Below are 18,531 nucleotides of genomic sequence, written 5' to 3' on the forward strand. Positions count from 1 at the left end.
GATCCATTTCTGGCTAGAAACAGAATTCAGGGATATAATTGCTTATGTTAAATGGGTCACCTTTTTAATTTGATTAAATTAAGCTCAATTAGAGCTTTTATTGTAAATTAGGTCAAATCTGCATAGATTGAACTTGATGGATTTCTGTCTTCTTTCAACCTCATCTACTATTTTACTATGTCATGATACTTTTCTGTGCATTTTATTTGAGGCACATCCTGATTTTCATTGAGGAGAATCTTGTCACATTAACTACAGGGAATACAACTGCAATATATTGGTAGAAGTATCATGCACTTTGGTTATATTATTATAATTATTTCTTTAATAATTATCACTGATTATTGTGAAATATACTATATTTTTTTTCACTATATGTAAATGTCTGCCTCTTTCTTCTACTAGGGGCCTTTAGCATTGAATAGAGGTTTAATGAATCTAGAGCATTTGGTGATATATACATCTTAAATGGTGCTTTGGCCATCATTGAGTGTATTACAGTCACGTGATTGTCTTAGAATACTGTTAAGCATGTCAAAAAAAGCAAATTTTGCGCTTGTGTTGATTTCAATGTTTCCATTTTGTTGGCGGTAGGTAAATAGTTAAAAACTCATGCAGGTAGATTACGAGTTATGCGCGTTATAGGGAATATAATGAATGCAACAAAAGTTGCGTTATTTAACTCCCTTCAGCGCAGCCATTACAAGTTTTGAAACAGACAGCTTGTGCGTGCGATATGGTTGCTTTGAGCTCCATACCGCACAAAATACAATCGCTGTTTTGACGTGCTCATGCACGATTTCCCCATAGACATCAATAGGGAGAAGGTGTCAGAAAAAAACATAACACCTGCGATCATGGAATCAAAAGCTCCGTAACGCAGCCACATTGATGTCTATGGGGAAAATAAAAGATATGTTTAAACCTAACACCCTAACATAAAACCCACGTCTAAACACCCCTAATCTGCTGCCCCCAACATTGGCGCCACCTACATAATGTTATTAACCCCTAATCTGCCACTCCCGATATCGCCGTCCACCTAAATAAATCTATTAACCCCTAATATGCCGCTCCCGATATCGGCGCCACTATAAGAAAGTTATTAACCCCTATTCCCGTGCATCCCAACATCGCCCACACTATAATAAAGATATTAACCCCTAAACCTCTGGCACCCCACATCACTACCACTAAATAAACCTATTAACCCCTAAACTGCAAGCCCCCCTCATCGCAACAACCTAAATAAAACTATATAAACCCCTAAACCTAACCCTAACGTAACCCTAACCCTAACACCCCCTAACTTTAACATAATTAAAATAGAACTAAATTAAAGTTACAATTATTAACTAAATAATACCTATTTAAAACTAAATACATACTTACCTGTGAAATAAAACCTAAGCTAGCTACAATATAACTAACATTTATATTGTAGCTAGTTTAGGTTTTATTTTTATTTCACAGGTAAATTTGTATTTATTTTAACTAGGTAGACTAGTTAGTAAATAGTTATTAACTATTTACTAGCTACCTTGTTAAAATAAATACAAACTTACATGTGAAATAAAACCTAAGCTGCCTTACACTAAAACATTACAAAAATAAAAAACAATAAAATTACAACAACAAAAAACTACCATTACAAAAAATAACAAACAAAATTATCCAAAGCAATAAAAATTATTCCTTTTCTAATACCCTTAAAAAAAAAACTACCCCAAAATAAAAAACCCTAATCTATAATAAACTACCAAGAGCACTTAAAAGGGCCTTCTGTGGGCCCTTAAAAAGGGCCTTTTGTAGGGCATTGTCATAAAGCTAACAGTTCTTTTGCTAATAAAAGAAAATCAAACACCCCCTAACAGTATACAAATCTCCACCCCCCCCAAACCCACAAAATAAAAATAAAGTAAAGCCTAATCTACCCATTGCCCTGAAAAATGGCGTTTGCCCCTTTTTCTGCCCATTAAAAATAAAAAATATATATTCTAAAAAGAAAAACCCACCCCAAAACTAAAATAAAACATTACACAAAATAACAAAAAATTATCAAAAATAATAACAATTATTCCTATTCTAATACCCATTTAAAAAAAAAACACCCCAAAATAAAAAACCTAATCTATAATAAACTACCAATAGCCCTTAAAATGGCCTTTTGTAGGGCATTGCCCTAAGTTAAACAGCTCTTTTACCTGAAAAATAATTACAAAGACCCACTAACATTACAAACCCCCACCCCCCAAACCCACAAAATAAAAAAAAACTATCTAAAAAAAAACTAATTTACCCATTGCCCTGAAAAGGGCATTTGTATGGGCATTGTCCTTAAAAGGGCATTTAGCTTTTTTGCATTGCCCTGAAATGGGCATTTAGCTCTTTTATGAAAAGCCCAAACCCTAAAATAAAAAAAAAACACTCAAGAAAGTTTAAAAGATCCTAACACTAACCCCCAAAGATCCACTTACAGTTGCTGAAGTCCCGCTTGAAGGATCTTCATCCCGGGAGCTCCATCTTCATCCAGGCGGCTCCATCTTCATCCAGGCGGCATCGTCTTTCTTCATCCCAGCGGTATCTTCTATCTTCATCCCGGCGGCACGGAGCGGGTCCATCCTGAAGACATCCAGTGCAGAGCATCCTCTTCATACGGTCGCCACCGTATACTGAATCTTCAATGCAATGTACTCGATTCAAAATGGCGTCCCTTGCATCCTATTGGCTGATTTGATTTTGGAAATTCAAATCAGCCAATAGGATGAGAACTTCTGAAATGCTATTGGCTGTTCAATTCAGCCAATAGGATGAGAGCTACTGAAATTCTATTGGCTATTCTAATCACTGTATGAAGAAGATGCTCCACGCCAGATGCCTTCAGGATAGACCCGCTCCGTGCAGCTGGGATGAAGATAGAAGACGCCGTCGGGATTAAGGTAGAAGCTGCCTCCTGGATAAAGATGGAGCTGCCTGGATGAAGATAGAGCTGCCAGGATGAAGATCCTTCAAGCGGGACTTCAGTAACTGTAAGTGGATCTTCGGGGGTTAGTGTTAGGATTTGTTAAACTTTTTTGGGTGTTTTTTTTTTTTAGTTTATGGTTTGGGCTTTTCGTAAAAGAGCTAAATGCCTTTTTCAGGGCAATGCAAAATAGCCAAATGCCCTTTTAAGGGCAATACCCATACAAATGCCTTTTTCAGGGCAATGGGTAGCTTAGGTTTTTTTTATTTTGGGGGGTTGATTGGGTGGTGGGTTTTACTGTTGGGGGTCTTTTATTATTTTTTTTACAGGTAAAAGAGCTGTTTAATTTAGGGCAATATTTTGGGTGTTTTTTTTATTTTTATAGGGCTATTAGATTAAGTGTAATTCTTTTTTATTTTTTATAATTTCGTTTGTTATTTTTTGTAATTTATTTTTTGTTATTTTTTGTAATTTAGGATTTTTTATTTTTTGTAATTAGATAGTTTGTAATTTTTTTAGTAGTGTTAGGATTTTTTTAAATGTGTATTTTAGTTTTCTTTAACTGGTAGTTAGTTTAATTTTAGTTTAATAGTTATATTAGTTTAATTGTTAGTTTAAACTTACTTTTTTTAATTTGACAGGTAAGTTTTAATTTAAGATAGGGAAATTGTAATCTTAATATAAAGTTAGGGGGGTTTAGGTTTAGGGGTTACTAGTTTAAATTAGTTTATTGCTATGTGGGGGGGCTTTTGGTTTAGGGGTTAATAGTTTAAGTTAGAATATTTTGTTGTGGGGGGCTTGTGGTGTAGGAATTAATAGGTTTATTATAGTGGCGGTGGTGTAGGGCTTAATAACTTTAGTATAGTTGGGACGATGTGGGCGGGCAGCAGATTAGGGGTTAATTATATTTAAATAGTGTTTGTGATGCGGGAGGGTGGCAGTTTTGGGGTTAATAACTTTATTATAGTGGTGATGATGTCGGGAGCTGCATTTATTATAGTGGTGATGATGTTATTAGTGGCGGCGATGTCGGGAGCTGCAGGTTAGGGGTTAATAACTTTAATTTAGTGTTTGCGATGCGGGAGGGCCTCGGTTTAGGGGTTAATAGGTAGTTTATGGGTTGTTTAGTGTACTTTGTAACACTTTAGTTATGAGTTTTATGTAACAGTTTTGTAGCGTAAAACTCATAATTACTGCTCTCAGATTGCAAATGGATCTTGTCGTTATAGGCTGGAACGCAAGCATTTTAGCTTCACCGCAAAAATTGTAATACCAGCGCTATGGAAGTGCCATGAAAAAACGTCATTTTTTTGAGTGGAGGACTGACGTTGCGTTGCAGGCTAAAAGGCTTGCGGTACAGCTATACGGTACAACTATACCGACAAGACTTGTAAAGGTTGCGGTGCTGTTTTAACACTGAAATTACCATTTTTTCAGCGTTAAAACCCGAACGTAAAACTTGTAATCTGGGTGATGGTTAGAAAGATTGTGGTTGCCAGTGTCATTGATGTCCATGTATCACATGGGTGATTTTCTCATGTATACATTCATATATTTTCCTAATATGGGAATGGATTATGATCACTAAGAATTTCAATAATACAAATCTAAACCTTGATAAACAGGATTTATAAACCAGAGCAAAAAACCTTGATAAACAGGATTGTAAAAAATTAAAATCAACTGCTTTATGTCGATAATGCAGTGATTAATTTCTCATTTTCCCAGGCATCTCTAACAAATACCTTTAATTGGTAGCTAGAAGAAAATAGCATGCAAAGTATAAGTAAAATAAAGTTTTTATAATACATTTCACTTAAAAAAAAAAGGTTTTCTCAAACTAATCTGTCAATTGTTATTTTGTTTCAATGGTTACAGTTGACTATAATAAAACTATGTATTCAGCTACCAATGAAAACATTGTTAAGAGAAGTTTTAGCTACAATCAAGACTTAAATACTTCAAAGTATTTCAAACCAGGTAGAATATATATATATGATTGTTCTCTACTTGTATGCATCGACTTGTTATAATCTAGTGTCAATTCTGTGAAATGCAATGCAACCCCAGTGAGGTTGTCAGATTTCGTACATCTCCTGTCACTGCGAAATCTAGAGGATTGTGTAAAAACTCCAGCATTCATGATTAAATAACGTTTTCCAGGAAACTCCTCATATGTCATCTATATCTGTCAAAAAAACATCAGTGTACGATAAAGCAACCTGTCACCACATGTCATTAATAAGAAGCACCTTAGTTTTTGGATTTCCTTTCATGAATAATGAGAAAAAAGGAATATATAGGAAAATATAGCTAGCAACTCCAAAAACACTATAAATATAATTACTATATTTACAATTTGTAACTGGAAGAGATGCTATTAATGAAAGCAACATATGTAGCTACATTGTGATTTTTGCGTAGCTTTATTAAAGAGCTGTTTTACTTAGGAATCAATGATTCATTTTTCTTTTTTTTTTGTTTAATAAAGTTTTATCAGCTTAAAATAACAGAAAATGGAAACAAACAGTGTGCAAATGTAGACATGTTTGAAATGTTATGTTATACAAAAAAAGGGAAAACAATTCAGGGGACAAAACACTTTTTTTAATTTTAAGAGAACAAAACACACACACACTCATACAAAGATTCAAATAGAATAGGCATAGTGTCAAAAAAGGATGATGAAAACGTAACAAAGAAAAGATGGCTGACTATGAATGATATTGTAGGACAGTAAGAAATTAAAAGGTGCATTTAGGTAAATACAACAATCAACAGGGAATCTCTTTCAAAAATATGATCATGATGATAACAAAAGGGCCTCAAAACCCAAAAAATAAAGTTCAAATTGTACTACTTAACAAAAATGTCACAGTGAAATTAAACCATGTGGCTTTAAATATAATTTGCTATTTTAAAGGGACATAAAAGGCTAAATTAAACTTTCATGATTCAGACAGTGCATGCACGTTTAAGAGACCTTACATTTTACTTCTGTTTTCAATTTTACTTTGCTCTTTTGGTATCCTATGTTAAAAGGCATAGCTAAGTGGTGCACTACTGAGAGCTAGCTGGCTACTGGTGATGAATACATACAAACTCCTCTTGTCATTGGCTCAACATATGTCTTCAGAAAGATCCCAGTAATACTTTGCAGTAATAAAATATTCTTACACAATAGAACAATATATTTTTTTTTACACATTTATATCCCTTTAAAAACCAATGGTGCCAACATAAATCTTTCTTCTTTTGGCATCCTAAGTTAAAAAGCATTTGTAAGTGGTGCACTACTGAGAGCTAGCTGGCTACTTGTGAATACATACAAACTCCTCACATAATTGGCTCAACAGATGGGTTCAACAAAATCCCAGTAATGCATTGCTGCCCTTGAGCTGTCTTTTACTATTTATGTAATCTCTTTGCAGTAATAAAAAATTCTCTAACACAATAAAAAAAGTTATTCACATTTATATCCCTTTAAAAACCAATGGTACCAACATAAATCTTCACATAATTTAATATAAATTTCTCTTTCAATAAACAGTTACATTTGCCACAAAAATAAAATCTTTGCCCAGGTACTTTCTTCATCATGATTAGGCAGCTGTTGTGGACTGACAGTCTTGTCAAATTATAAATATAAAATATCTTACATGAATTTTGTTCATAAACACATTCTGTACAAAAGTATAATTATAATATTACATGCTATCTAAATTATTGAAGCACAATATACAATCACATGCAAATCATATGAATTAACCGGACTATCGCATGATGTATTTTCTTTAGCTATTGTGATACTAGACAATCATTTATGCTGAATGCATAAAAATATGTATTTATAGGAGATTAGTTAATACATTTGATACAGTGGTAACATTACAAAGGGTCTGGTGTTTTAATCTACAATGTTATGTGGATCTTTTTTCTTAGATAATTTTTCTTATTTTTGCTGTATATGATATCATAAAATGCAGCAATAAATTATATGCCAGTTCAACAAAATTACATCTTAAAAAGGATCATATTTATGGTTTTTAGCAACAGTTCATAATTGTGTTTTTTAATGAAAGTGTAAGGCTGCTTGTCAGCCTCAAGAAAAATTAAGAGACTGACCCACTGCAGAACATGAGAATCATGTAGGTGATCGGTGTGTGTGTCTGCAACATTGTTACAGAACTGTGGGCAGGATGGTGAATTTACTATTTAAATGGATGTAAGAGAGTAAATACACACTAAACATAATGATGTATTCAAAGCAAAGATTAGCCACAGGGCTCGATTCATTAAGTGGCGGGCGTACAAAGTTTGCTGTCATGAACCTTGTCCGCTCAGCCTCGCAGATATCTCAGCTTGACAAATTATATGTAGACACTAGATTGTTTTTTTACAGCTATATTAGTTGTTAAAATATTGAAAATGTAAGTGTAAAGGTTTCTAAAAAGTACTTTGGTTTCTGTAAAGTAATGGGCACACCCATATTTGAACAAGTTTTCTATTTACCTCTGTTTGCGCAAACAAATCTGTGTGGAAACCCTTTTAGATAATCCTATGTCTTACACCCTTTTATTGCCTGTTTTATATCTGTCCTTTATTGTCCTCAACAGTAAACAGAGATTAGTGGAAACTTAAGTTAAAACATGGAGGTGCCCATTACTTTAAAGAAACTCTTTCAAGTTTAAAAATTTTTTTAGTTAGATTACAGCAAAATAGGAGAAAATTAAATAAATAATGAACTAATATAATAATAGGATTTCCTATAGGAGAATGTTCACTAAGGTACACATGTTAACTACAACAGCTTAAATAATAAAATAACAGATTGTAGATTACACGTCTATAGTTGATAAAATATTATTTCAAATAGGTATGCAGCTGTCTTAAAAAGATACAAATACTGATTAAAACCCTTACATTCAAAGGGCAGAGTCAGCCAATCACACAATTTTTTATAAAGTGTTTTTAATATTTAAAAAACATAAAACATGAATAAAATATGTATAAAAAGTAGCAGTGATATTTGCACTTATAATTGTTTAAACATGCAAGCCAATCTCTTGCTTGGTCACAAAACTGCAATCAAAAGCAAAGAATCACCAGCCAGTAAGTCCTCCAAAACCACTAAACATTTCAAGGAAAGATCATTTTCATCAGTTGGCAGGTGAAATGCGTAGTGGTTAAACATATGTTATGTTTTTTATATATTAAAAACACTTTATAAAAACTTATGTGATTGACTTTATGTGCCTTATATTTGCACTGTCTCTGCCCTTTGTCTATAAGGGATGTAATAAATAATAAACGTATACTGCAAAGTCTTTTTTTAGCTACAAATACTTAAACATTTTAATGTTTTTGCCTCAGCTGTTTTTGCCTCAATCTCAATATTATTTTAAGAAACATGCAGCCATTCTTCCTACTCTTTTTGTTTTAGTGCCTGCTGTGATTTTCCCACCTTCCCATTCTTTGTGATTTATCTTTTTTTTCTTTTCTAGGTCTAGCAGTTAACGTTTTTGAAGTCATTATGGCTTCCTTAGGGTTACTGTTTTAGTTTACAAAGGTTGGGAGTTTGATTAGTTGATCTTTCTTTAGGTAAGGCCTTCATTTTTAGCTCCGGTTTTTGGTCCGCTAAATGGTTCTCCTAACGGGTGCTCATTAGGAGTTGGAGTTTTTTTTTTATTATACTCTGCGGGAGGTAATGGTCTATTTTATTGTAGAGTTCATAAGAAGTAACAGTTGAGCTAATGGGTGGTTTTATTACCCTAGGTCGGGGCTGATCGGTGCTCCTCCCCATTGGTTTTGGGCACCTTAGTCATGTCTAAATACAAATGTGCATAAAAACCTCTATTTAAATTAAACACCTGGTTGCTAGTTCCTCCTACTTTAACCATTCCAACCCACATTTTTTCAAAATTCTATACCCAAAAATCCACCTAAAGGACATAGCACTATTTTATATTAAAGGACAGTCAACTACAAAATTGCTATTGTTTAAAAAGATAGATCATCCCTTTGTTGCCCATTCCCCAGTTTTTCACAGCCAACATAGTTATATTAATATACTTTTTACCTCTGTGATTACCTTGTATCCAAGATTCTTTTGACAGCCCCCTGATCACATGGCTATTTATTTACAATCTATTGACTTGCATTTTAGCCAATTAGTGCAGTGTCATCCACAACCCACAGGCGTGAGCACAATGTTACTTATATGGCCTACATGAACTAGTAGTATCCTGTTGTGAAAAGCTAATAAAAAAACATGTGATAAATAGCTATCTGTAATAGCTTAGAAACAGGCAGAAATGTAGAGGTTTATATGTTATAAAGTATAATAATATAACAATGTTGGTTGAGCAAAGCTGGGAAATTGGTAGTAAAGGTGTTATCTATCTTTTTAAACAATAACAATTTTGGTGTTGACTGCCCCTTTAAATAAAAAAATGTGTTTCATACAAAAGAAAACAGATGTATTAGCTCATAAATAATTACTATTATAGAAAAAAGTGAAAGTCTATTTCTCTATTCATATCTTTGGGATAGAGGGATTCCAATTTATAGATCCAAAATGTCTAACGCTTTTTTAACAGCAATTCCCTGTTGCTTTTCCATCTTGAGGGGTGGAATGTGATCTAGTATTTGGAATTTAAATTGAGAAATAGCATGATTCACAAAGAGAAAATGATTTGCTATAGGGGCCTCCATATCTCCTCGTCTTATACTTGACTTTTTTTGCAAAATCCAGTCTCTAACTCTTTGGGTGGTCAACCCTATAAAAATGACCCCACAAGAACATTTGATTAAATTTATATTGAAACGGTAATGTTACAGTTAAAGTACTCTTTTATCCAAAACTATTTGCCTGTCAATGGATGACAAAAGAATTTTCCTTTAATCAGTCTGCTACAACTCGAACAGCTCATGTTGACACTCGGATGGGTTATATGTGGCGGTGTACTCTAATACAACATTTTTGGTCGCTAGTGATCTCACAAATGGAAAAGAAATGTAATATGCAATGCCCAAATGACCCTCTTATTATTTGTTAAATAAATATCTGCCGTTACATAAGGAACATATAATTTAACCTACTGTTGAAACTTGGGTAGCACTAGTGACAGAACTGCTAGATTTGTAAGGGTATTTTTTTTGAAAAACAATCATTTTGATATTTTTACCTACAAGATTGAATTATGGGATCCTGTATTCAATCACACATGGAGTCAGTTTATGATAACTGACAATACTTTTTGAATGATGTTGTACCCTTGTTTGTTTATTTGTGATTATCTGCCTTTTGAAGTTGTGTCTGTATAATGTATAGGTTACTAAGTTTATAACTTATGTAAATTAACATTTAAATAAGATGTCTGCATTGTCTGATATTTGTATTGCTTTGGAATCATTACATATTCTATTATTGTTCTTGTTTATTTGTTTGAACAATTTCCATCTTTATTTAACTACTTGGAGCTGCATGTTCAACAATATTGTATTGCTTCATATTTTCCTTAATAAATCTGGTTTACAAATAATAACAAAAAATTAGCAATAATGTTATATGATTGCATGAAAATGCATTAATAGCAAAACAAAAATTATATCAAGATTGCATTTAAGGTCAAAGACAATATCCTACATTTTAATACAAATATAAATGTATAAGAAAAACCAATACAAAATACCAATACTAATAGCTAAAGCTTGGACAAAGAACAAGTGGATGCCTTTGAGAAAACTAAAATAGGATTCTTCAATGGCTGTTCAAAGAAATGAATTGATTCATTCTGTGGCCCACATATTGTAATTTAAAAAAGGTTAGAAGCTACATTTTTGAAACTGCTTAAAGGAACATTCCGGTCAAAATTTAAATGCACATAGATGAATTACATCTTTGAATAGAAACAAATTTGCAATATAGATGTATTGGCAAAAATGAGTCTAGTAAAAGTTATCACTGTTTTAGTGTTAACATTTTTCTCTGCATGTGCACGTGAAGTATAAATAGATATTTTCACAGCACCGGCAATTTAAATACTGCAGTTGTTTAGATCATCAGTGGGGCTTGTATCATGTCAGCACTTAACAAATTGAGTCATTACCAGATGTTAAAAGCACCTTAGGCTCTCTGAGCAAGTGCTGTGTTTAAAATGCTGGTGCACGGTGCATACTTAAATACACTTTTGAAACAGCTATAGCTTTTATTAGAAGCATTTTTGCTAATGCATGTATATTACAAAAATGCTTCTATTCAAAACTACAATAAATCCATGTAAAGTACATTTTTGGCTGGAATGTCCCTTTAAGTTTAAAGCGACAAATGCTTTGTTTAAGTTGTCACTTTGCTTTACTTACATTTAAACATATGTGTGGTCCTTTATACTAATTAACTGTTAGAGTCAATACCAGACTCTTATTGCAGTGTCATCTATCTTAAAATTGGTAGGCTGCTGTCAAAAACAGTTGACTAGGCTGTTAGCAAGCGGATTAGGAGAATGAAAGAAATATATTCCAAGGTTGAAAATTCCTGGAAAAAGATACATGTTATAATATGTTTGTGCTGCTGAAGGCAAGAAATGAATAGTTAAATTGTCATCAAGGCAAATCCCAAGGTTTGTTTAAGTTAACATATATGTATATAAGCAAAAAATATACTTGTATTTGTAATTTTCATTTTATTTCAGACTACACTGCTTACCACACAATGTGGTAAAATGTCACAGCATACTACATGACTGCATCTTCTCCCTATTTTAGGATTTTAAACCTGTTTTTAACATCACTGTAACTGCATAAGGGAGTCCATGAATAAATTGGATAAGGAAGCTAAAAAATGTTGCTGCATTATATAATGTATTACTCGGAATTGGCAGTTAGAAAATCAGGGAAATGATATATAGAGAAAAAAGTACTCATGTAATTATAGCGATTTGACTAAAAATATTTTAAATAAAGGAACTTTTTACACAATAGTAAAAATATTTGAATAAAGTATTTGGTAAAGATCATTGGTAAAATGGTATTAAACTATTAAGGCCCAGATTACAAGTGGCACTCTATCTGAATTTTTCACTTGTGTGCTAACTTTTACAGCGGGCAGTAACTTCACAATGTAATTAAATGTTTTTGAGTATGTGTGTGTAAATAGATGTGTATGCATATATGTATGTGTATACATATATGCACATACAAACCCATAAATACACATCCATATATATATATGTATATATATATATATATAATATATATATATATATATATATATATATAATATATATATATATAACCCTTTCCAGTCAAATATCTTGTCATATTCCATATAACTTTTAACCCTTATAAAACATTTTTATTAATATTTATATGAAATATTTTTTTTATCAGAATCTGTATATATGAGTGTAATAGTTTATTTTAATATATTTATGTTGTGCTTGGTGCAAACTTTTTAACCCTTACACTAGGGGGCCAATTTATTAACAGTTGGACAGACATGATCCGCTGTAGCATTTACACTGTCTGTGAACTGCTTGTGCAATGCCGCCCCATGTAGGTTCGAGGCTGCTAGTAGGGGGTGTCAATCAACCCGATCGTATGAGATTGGGCGGATTGATGTCCGTAGCCTCAGAGAAGGTGACAAGTTAAGGAGCAACAGTCTTAAGACTTGTGCAGAAACAGGGGCATTCAGGGCCATTCGGCCCTTAATAAATTGGCCCCTAGGTCTTCACTCATGCTAACCCAATGAGGGAAAAATGTTGTTTGTGCTCGAGCGCAATGGTTTAATTTCAACTTGTAATATGCACGTTAGTTATCGAGACCGCGAGCCACTTGTAATCAAGTATATATATATTTATTTGTTTATTTATTTATATACTTCTTGTATGTATATACAGGTATTTATTTAAATACAATTGTTTTCAGATGTATGGCTGCAGAAATAAAGTAAAGTAATAAAGCAATTTTAAAGTTTAAACATACCGTTATGATAGATATGCTACATATTTAATTAGACATTTGCTAGATATTAAGGAGTTTACTTGTTTAAATTTCCAATTTATTCAATCTCTATTTCACCTGAATTAAATAGAAATGTCAGCTCCCCTCTGAGAGATATATTCCACGTTGGTGAGTGCTTTACGCAGTAATTAAGACCAAGTTGAGTAAAACAGGTGCAATAAACATGAGAAAAATATTTCATATAATCAAATGAAATTATGGTTTTTATTTTAATACAAATTAACTAAACACAGCTCTTATTCAATACCTTATTTATTTTACAAACATAAATATTATTTCTTATTTATATGTATGTTCTGAAACTGATTTAAAATCATACCATATGCATATTGTATACCTAAACTCTATGCGGAGGTTTTCAATGGGTGTTTTAATACTGATAAAAGATTTTTGAAACAGACACATAACAAATATATTTACAAGGAGTATATTGGTAAAACTAGATTTATATGCATTCCACTTTAGAAGCTTTTTTTAATGTAATATTTTCAATAAAAGTATTGAGATTTACACTTCATTGACAACTCAGTGAATTAGAATTACATTCAATCAAATTCTGGAAGCAGCCAATGTGGGTTTTTTAATTTCAAGATAGACACAGCCAATCAGAAGAGAAAATATCATGGTTTGATATGTTGCTGAAATAAATAAATGGAAATGACAGGATATAATATATAGCACCACAAAAATACATTAACTTGTGCAACCATAAAATTTCCAACAAATATATATATTTGTCAACTTGTCTTCAATCTTGCACATGTAATTCTATACAATTTTTCTTGAATTTATTGTGTGAGTATGTCCATTCAAATTCATTACCATGTATACAGATAACTGGATTTTGTCTATATTGATGGATGTTGTTCATATAATACAGAAGTAATGAATGAGAATAGAGGACATAAAAAAAAAATAATAATAATTATGATTTAGATTCATATGATTAACTTGATAACCATATCAAATATAATGACCGCTGTTATTAACCATTCCAAGCTCACTGTATTTCAAAGTAGCCTACTGCTAATGCAGTATATTGCAAAATAATGTCTATAATAAAATAGTAATATCTGATAATCATGATGGTCTTTAATGATCAGAATAACCAAAAAGACTTATTAGAGAACTCAGCTATATTTTACTCTATTTCTTTACAATTTATGGAGAATCTAGAAGCAGAACCATAATTAAGTGACATTTTTCTTCATTCATTTTTGCAGTATATGCCCATAACAATTTACCTCTCTGTTTGTCCTTTGCTAATATATATTTATCACCTGAAATTTATAAATGTCGTTGTTAAGCAGTTGTATGGTGTTAAAGAGATATAACAATGAATAAGATGCCATGCCACCGCTGTAAAGTTATGCAAATTATTTTATCTGGATTAAAGGGAAATTAAACTGGTGCTGGGCCTATGGCTCTTATCTGCCGTCAATATCTATGTTTCTACCAAACTTGAATCTGTGCAAAGGAGGGCTACCAAAATAGTACATGGTCTAAAAAATAAAGCTTACCAGGATAGGCTCAATGACCTAAATATGTATAGCTTAGAGGAGAGAAGGGAAAGAGGTGATATGATAGCAACTTTCAAGTACATTAAAGGGTTTAGTAAAACTGAGGCTGTGGATATTTTACATAAAATGGAAAATTCAAGAACAAGGGGTCATGAGCTCAAGCTAAAGGGTAGTAGATTCAGGAGTAACTTGAGGAAGCACTTCTTTACAGAAAGAGTGATTGATTTATGGAATAAACTTCCTCAAGAGGTAGTAGCAACACACACTGTGGGGGACTTTAAAAATGCATGGGACAAGCATAAGGTTATCCTACGAACTAGATAAGTTTATACTGTTAGGTAATATCAGGCAGACTTGCTGGGCCTATGGCTCTTATCTGCCGTCAATATCTATGTTTCTATGTTTAAACACTTTGAGATGTAATATAAGATAATACATTGTATGTATAAAAAAACTATGCTTTCATTGTTTATTTTGTCTTCTTTTCCTGAAATTCCATTTTGAAATTGTGAGCTTTTCAGTTCCTGATAGAAATGAAAGTCCAGAACACTGTTATATTCCACACAGCCATTGGCTGCACACTCTAGTGACCTATTTATAACTGCCCCTAATTGGCCACAGCAATTAAAGGGACACTGTACCCAAAATTTTTCTTTCATAATTCAGATTGAGCATGAAATTTTAAGCAACTTTCTAGTTTACTCCTATTATCAAATTTTCTTCATTCTCTTGGTATCTTTATTTGAAATGCAAGAATGTAAGTTTAGATGCCGGCCCATTTTTGGAGAACAACCTGGGTTGTCCTTGCTGATTGGTGGATAAATTCATCCACCAATAAAAAAGTGCTGTCCAGAGTACTAAAACCAAAAAAAAGCTTAGATGCCTTCTTTTTCAAATAATGATAGCAAGAGAACGAAGAAAAATTGATAATAGGAGTAAATTAGAAAGTTGCTTAAAATTGCATGCTCTTTCTGAATTACAAAGAAAAATTTTGGGTACAGTGTCCCTTTAAGCTAACCTAAGGTACAACATGGCAGCCCCTATTGTTTTATAGACACTAAAACTTTACACTTACTTTGTCAATATTTAAACAACTAACGAAAATTTAAAAAATACATCTACATGTTATTCACAGACTAATCTTTTCTTTGAATGCATCATTCTATCTAGCATTTATTTAGTGTTTAATGTCCTTTTAAGTAAATTTTATAAATTTGAAACTGAGCTAAGGAGCCCAACATTTCAATGATTCTGGTCATCAATTGATAAATTGATAAAACTTTTACAATATTTTTACAACATTACAATCAAATATAAAGCATATTGAATGTCACCTAAAATGCAGATTTACCTCCAATGATTATTCTTATTCCTATTCCCTGGCTGCTCAAAACAAAACTATGTAAAGCAAAAACAAAGAGCCCAACTAAATAGCAGGTATGGGCCAAACTGGTAAATCAGTATTTTCTAATAAATAAAGTTGTACTTGCAATGAATTTAATTATTTCCTTGTTCAATTTATGTTAACCTGAATAGGAGAATGGGGAAAGGGCCACACTGATAAGGAAAGTCAGAATTTTCAAACCAAAATGTATGTGTTTACATCCTTAGATACTATATGAAAAAGGATTATTTATCAGAGTTACATAGGGTCACATTTATCATGTGGGCCTGCCACTGATCAGCAGTTTTCCTCTTTTCCTCAGAGGTGGCAGATTAAAATCAGTCTGGGTGATTGACAAGGTCTGCTCTTATGCGATTGGATGAGCAAGAGGCTTTATTTGAGCATCTGTTTGTACGATGATAAATATGGGCTACCCGTCTTCTTCATACAGAGATAAATGTGCTTCATAGTGTTTGATAAAATCTACATATAGGACTGCCATTCTTCTGTAAAGTAAAAAAAGTTATCTTTCATGATTCAGATAAAGCATGCAATTTTACAGAACGTTTTAACTTACTCCTAATATCAAATGTGCATAGTTATTTTGGTATCTTGTGTTTAAAAGTAAACCTAGGTAGACTGAAAGTGGCAAATGAGAATGCACTTGTCTTTATAACTCTATGGCCGCAATGTTTACAATAATGTTGTAGCAATTTTATATATACTTGCAAACACTGCTGTTAAAGACAAGTGCACCCTCACTACCGGGGTCCTTATTGCCTACCTAGGTTTACTTTTCAACACAGGATATTAAGAGAATGAAGCAAATTTGATCATATAAATAAACTGGAAAGTTGTCTAAAATAACATGCTCTATCTAAATTATGAGATTTCATTTTTAACTTTACTGATACTTTAATATAAGCCTCATATGTACCACAAACTTGAGTTAATGTAAACATAATCACAGGAACCTAACTGTGATTATATTTGTAAATACCATGTCCCAATTAATTAAAACCAAATATCAAAAACAACAAAATATATTAAATTTAAAAAATATGCATGGGTAAAATAAAATAATACAGTAAGCTAAACTCTGAAAAACAATGGTCCCCTGTTTTCAGAAAAGATTGCTAAGGAAAAAATTATTTTGAATACAATATTCAACTATAAAAGATAAATTAAAGTAAGATATTGCAGGAAATGCTTGAACAAATGTCCATATTTACAATCACAATTACATTTCTGACTTGGCTATTGCTCTTATGATTTCTATTCAAACATGCTTTTAAACTGGAAACAAAATCTCTTAAAACTGCCAATGAAAAGGATCTGGTAAATTTGTTTGGACTTCATAAAATAACCAAAAACGTAGTTAAATATTTTCTTTATGACATTTTTGTGTGCAATAGAATTATGAATTAAATTAAGCATTCAATGTACATTTAAAAACAAACATTAGAAAAGCTGATATAGACAACATTTTTACCTTCAGAGTAAAGATCCAGATGGCACGGAGTTTTCGGATACCTGCTATTTGTGTGGTTTCCTAATTTTGTGACTCCACCACTTTCAGAATAACAACACTTTGGGCTTTCTTTCCCTGAAATTACAATATCAATGTGGTTAGAGTTAGCACCCAATTTGTTAATTAAAAAAAATGGAAACAACTTTATATAAGCAAATGTAATAATTGATAAATTAAATGAAATAGCACAATAATTCAAATCCATTATAACTAGTCAGATATTTATTTAATTAGAAAAATATAATATGTAGATATGGTTCTCCATTGTCATATATTTTAATATACTGACTGTATACACATTCAAAATTTGTACTCATACATTGTACACGTCAGGTTTGGTTTATTTAGCATAAATTAGGTTACACATTGCTACATTAGGACCTAAAGAGCAATAATAACATGCTCTAATTCATTAGAACATTTTACTATTAAATTAATGAATCAGTTCTAGGTAGATAACTGGCAATTATTGCTGGTTCTGATTGGCTCACTGAGGGAGTACATCATCATTGCAAAATCTATACATTTGTTTAAAATATATATGTTGTGCATTTGTTTTCTGGATAGTGATGTACATGCAGACTACCTATAGTGAAAAAATAATTTGAGTCTACATTTTTTTACACACACTAAACCACACTACATACTACATTTCACATTTATATATAAACATTTGTATTATTGATTTGTTAATTTACTTTACAAAAATAATTGAGGAAACAAGGAGAAAGGGAGTAATTTGATCCAGAGGAGGAGATAGGAGAAAAGGAAGTGAGTGCAAAGAGGGTGTTAGAGGGTGGAAGAGGGAGATCAGGTGAGTGCTTGGTGGCAGAGGAAGTTAGATGGAGACAGAGAAACAGGAGAAGTAATAGGGGAGTGTTAATGATGGTAGAGTAAGTGAGAGAATAAGAAGGGAAAACAACATGAGATGGATGCAGAAAGATGGTGAGAGAGAGAGTGAAAGATGGGGTAGTTACTAACTAATAAAAGAAGGATTGAGAACACAACAAAAAATGATTCAGATACTATACAGCTCCAATATTTTCCATTAACTCCTGACAGAGACAGATTCCTAAGGTTTGCTTGTGACATGAATACAAGATGTCATCAA

The 18,531-nt window shown here is 32.3% G+C and overlaps 1 protein-coding gene across 1 annotated transcript in view; it reads right to left on the reverse strand.

Annotated features, from left to right (window-relative positions):
- Window positions 1–17,927, reverse strand: part of TENM2 (teneurin transmembrane protein 2) — a 1,369,502-nt gene extending 1,351,575 nt beyond the window's left edge. The window contains exons 1-2 of the mRNA XM_053719586.1: window positions 17,912–17,927; window positions 17,382–17,495 (exon numbers count right to left, since the gene is read on the reverse strand). Of these exons, the coding sequence (XP_053575561.1) occupies window positions 17,382–17,495; window positions 17,912–17,927 (130 nt within the window). The remainder of the gene's footprint in view (window positions 1–17,381; window positions 17,496–17,911) is intronic.
- Between the last annotated feature and the right edge of the window lie 604 nt (window positions 17,928–18,531).

The sequence above is a fragment of the Bombina bombina genome, chromosome 6 (assembly GCF_027579735.1).
Source record: "Bombina bombina isolate aBomBom1 chromosome 6, aBomBom1.pri, whole genome shotgun sequence".
Lineage (NCBI taxonomy): Eukaryota > Metazoa > Chordata > Amphibia > Anura > Bombinatoridae > Bombina > Bombina bombina.